The following is a 4,184-nucleotide window of genomic DNA, read 5'->3' as shown; positions in this document are numbered from 1 at the left end:
GGTCAACATGGACTATTGACTTGATCCTAACTAAAGTGGACCAGGGCGGACTTTAAAGTTAATGGTTGGGTATTATATTAAACTTTTAGGTAGTTGAGTTGGAGCAGTTTGTGGGGCATATCCAGTCGAAAAAGAATTAGTTCAGCATTCATGTCAGGTGAGTCTTCTCACCATACCTATGGGTCTAAGGCACCAAGGCTGACCCATTATGTGATGACGGTAGATGTGATAGATATTATGTGTTTACTTTGCTATGTGATTGCATGTTGTATGAAGACCCCGGGAGGAGCCTATGGCATTGGATGTAAGACCATGCGGGGTAGCCCATGGCAGTCCTAGGTGAAGACCATGTGGGGTAGCCCATGGCACTGGATGTAAGACCATGTGGGGTAGCCCATGGCAGTCCTAGGAAAAGGCCATGTGGGGTAGCCCATGGTACTATTACACGTTTGATGTATACATGGTTTATGTGTGATGTGTGTAGCCTTATGGCCATCAGGATATGTGATTGTGTGTGGTATGCTCTGGGAAACTCATGAAGCGTTTCGCTTACAGGTTGTTGATTGTTGTAGGTACTTTGGAGCCTTAGGGAAAAGGCAAGGCGTGATGGCGTGGCGTGTACTCTATCTCTCTTTTAGATGTTTTGGGGACTTTCTGATGATTTCATAAAAACATAACAATGATGATTAGAATGTGATTTGGAAACAAATGTTTTGAAAACTTATGGAATATGTAATCGGATTACTTATTAAAACGAAAAATTTTCTTGTAAAATTTGGGATGTTACAACTTAATCGTTGACACTTTTGAAAATCACTTGTATTCTCAGGAAACCAGTAAACAGGTACTCAACCCTTCTTGAGGGTCGGTGTCGTCGTTTCATGTTTTCTACTTTTCAAATATTTGTATTCAACTTTTGAACAAATAGAGATTTGTAAACAATGTAATACTTGAAATCTAATGTTTGCGTTGCTATGTTTCATTTATATTCAACTATTATGATACTGTACATGAAGTCATTCCATCTGCCACCAAACGGATCCGCCGTTTTGGTTTTGGGGTGTGACATAAACCTTGAATTGTTTTTCTTTGGTAACATAGATACTTGTATGTTTTCTTTTGATAATATAATATACCGTGAAAAAAATCCATTATAACATTGTAACATTGTACTTTCTTTTTTGTTGATTTTTTTTAATCTTTTCTTAGTAAAGATTGGTGTTTTCATAATCAATTTTCATCTTACTTGCTCACATCACGAGTGGGAGATAGTGACCATCATTGAGATGTTCTTTTTTATTATTATTAGCAATGTATTTTAAGCCATGATTTAGGGAAGACATTTCGTGGGCCAACTGCCCTAAAAACACTTTTTTCTGTGAGTATGAGTATGACTATTTCTCTTTCTAATGACTTAGATTGACTTATGAAGATCATTTTTATAATTGCTTAAGGTTGAAAATTGGTTTAAAGAACTTTGCTAAGAATTAAGTGAGCGACTAACCTTCTATTTCTTAAGAGGTAAGTTTGGAAATAAGGTAAGTTTGACTATTTACTTTTAATGAATCAAGGCTCGATTTTTTTTACTTCAACGCTCAATTTCTGATTTTCAGTATTTAGGTAAGAACATCTTCTATTTTTGTGGTTTTTTTTTTTTTTTTTTTTTCTGAATTTTAGTATTTACTGTTGTTTTAATCAACTTCCAGATGATTGCATCAACAACATGCTACGACTATAAATTGGTTTCAAGAAGAGTCCAACATAAATGATTGGGTTATGTTTTTCAATTTTGTTTAAATAATTGGATGTTCCACTTCTCTTCTAGGAATGCATACCATATGGAAGCTATTTTTTTTTCTTTTCTGTGTTGTGTAGTGGAAAAAAATTTGCATTGTCTTTTCCTATTTGGCTGCGATTGTAGTACAGAGCTAGAGGTAGTTCACATGGAAACTGGAATGATATATACTTCTAATCCGGAACTAGAAAACAAGTTTAATATAATAAGTTCAACGTAAATTAATAAAATCTTCATGCTTTATCCATTCTTTTGTTGTATCCAACCCCACTTTTGCGGGATTCTTCCTTAATTGATAGTAAAATTGGAAAGGGAAAAGCAAGAGATATGCTTGAATATTGACCATGAGGGAACTCTTGAAAATATTAAATAGAGCCCCATATATACACTTCTTAACTTCACTATATTAGTTACCAACTTTGCTTCACAAGGATCATATAACATTATTATTACCAAACTTAACTTTTTTTTTCTCTATAAAGAAAGAATGCTTCTCCCATCACATACTTTTCTTAATATAAAAAAAAAAATCATTAATAAATTTGATGATACAACATTAATCCTTATAAGTTGTCAATTTCATTGAAGGGAACCACAAGAATCTTGATTTTTAGTAGACAATTTCTTGAGAAATTCATAGGTGGTAATCATTGTAGTTGCAGACATCGACATCGAGATCCATCTCGGCCCTAATCCTCTGTAACACGCACTCAATCCACCTTCCGTCATCAATTTCCTCAACGTCGGCCCTATTCCCGGCTTCCCATTACATCCGTCGTCTAAAACTTGAAGTCTCGTTTTAATTGTATCCAAAGGCATCGTAACTAACGCCGAAACCCCACTTGCCACGGCGGCGCTCGCCGCCTGCACCGCCACTACCGCCTTCGAATCCGGCGTAAACCCAACCCCTCCTCCACCACCACCGTTTCCGTCTCTTTTCAAATGATTACCAATCCCATCCCAAATCGAGCGGTGGGCCATGGAGTAAGACGCCCACCACACTGCATTTGACGGCGCGTATGTCAAGATTGAAATCCCAAATCCTCTGTATAACCCTCGAACGCCGTCGTGATGGATGATTTTCCGGAACGCGTCAATGCCGCCGGTGTATTTGAAACCAGTCATGGCGGTTGTATTAAGAGATTTACTACCTTGAACCATTAATCTCTGGCTCACGACATCGATTGGGGTCCAAACTAATTGTGCAGCCATGGCTGCGGTTACCCCCGCTGCAGCATTTGCAATCGCCGCCGCTTTGGCCTCTGTAAAACCCATCTTCACCGTCGCACAACCAACGCTACTCTTTGTCATTTCCAGTGCACCCATGTAAAGAGCTCTAGCCGGAATAGTACCCATTAACGACGTTCCAAATCCTCTATAAAAACCCCTCAAACCATCGTGTCGGAGAATCGAGATCGCCATTTTGAAACAAGGGGTGTCTTTCACAACCACTTGCTGCCGTGTTTTCAACACCACCGTCGGGTACAACGTACCGGAAACGCCAGAAAACAAGGCGGCGCCGAGGAAGAAAAACTTGGATTTATCGAGCATTTCCCAATCAATGTCAGCTGGGAGATGAATTTCCGTCCTGGAATCATCCTCCGCCACTCCCAAACTCATCTTCGCCACTTTCTCGCACTTCGTCCGATCCCGATAACAATATCAATAAAAATCCTATTCAGTAATTTCTACTATCAACTAAACTACTAGTCGTCTTAATCAATTAAATCAGAAATTCAGCTACTACAACTAATAAGATCAAACCCCAAACCAGGCCGTTGACCAACAGCAAAGAACAAGAACCCGGATCCCAGAATTGGGAGTATGCTATGAAAGTTATCCGTTTGATTATATGTCTATGTGGGTTGATTGGATCTACTATCAATAACTTTTTTTTCCGTTTGCGGAGACAGATTTGTGATCGTACGTGAGTTACCAGAAATGGATCGAACATATCCGGTGATGGTGGTGGTTGATAGGAGCTCCGATGGTTGAGATTCTGACGGGGATCATCGGAAAAGGATGCATAGGAAGATCTAATTGAGTAGTGAAGAAAGGAGAGAGAAAAAGATTAGCGAAATGGATTAGATTGGATTGAGATGAGGAATATATTATAACAGAAAATGGCGGAGGAGATAGTGGGTAGGAGAAGGAGGCGTCAATGGATTCTCAGGACCTGGATTTTCCGGATCAGGTGCATACCGACACGTGTCAGTTAAGATGTCTGGGGCACTCGGATTGGTAACGTGCTAATCCACTTGCGATGCACACATGTCAGTTGAATTTCCGAGGACGGTTTAGTCAGATGCGGTCTTGTATTCGATCTGGCCGGTTGACGGTTGCCCTTGGTATAGGGAGTAACGAGGCATATTTGCATTCCGATCCTTGT

General features: G+C 39.5%; 1 protein-coding gene across 1 annotated transcript; it reads right to left on the bottom strand.

The window, feature by feature from the left end:
* Window positions 1-2,238: 2,238 nt before the first annotated feature.
* On the bottom strand, window positions 2,239-3,979 carry LOC145005492 (uncharacterized). Its single transcript, XM_078964577.1, has one exon. It carries the CDS (start codon window positions 3,413-3,415, stop codon window positions 2,375-2,377), a length of 1,041 nt encoding a protein of 346 aa, XP_078820703.1. The 5' UTR covers window positions 3,416-3,979; the 3' UTR covers window positions 2,239-2,374.
* Window positions 3,980-4,184: the final 205 nt, after the last annotated feature.

The sequence above is a fragment of the Lactuca saligna genome, chromosome 7 (genome assembly GCF_052625555.1).
Source record: "Lactuca saligna cultivar CGN05327 chromosome 7, ASM5262555v1, whole genome shotgun sequence".
NCBI classification, from domain to species: domain Eukaryota; kingdom Viridiplantae; phylum Streptophyta; class Magnoliopsida; order Asterales; family Asteraceae; genus Lactuca; species Lactuca saligna.
This window is presented reverse-complemented; position numbering and strand designations above follow the sequence as displayed.

Coding starts and splice junctions, on each gene's coding strand:
- LOC145005492 (XM_078964577.1), bottom strand. CDS start 3,415: ATGAGTTTGGGAGTGGCGGAGGATGATTCCAGGACGGAAATTCATCTC.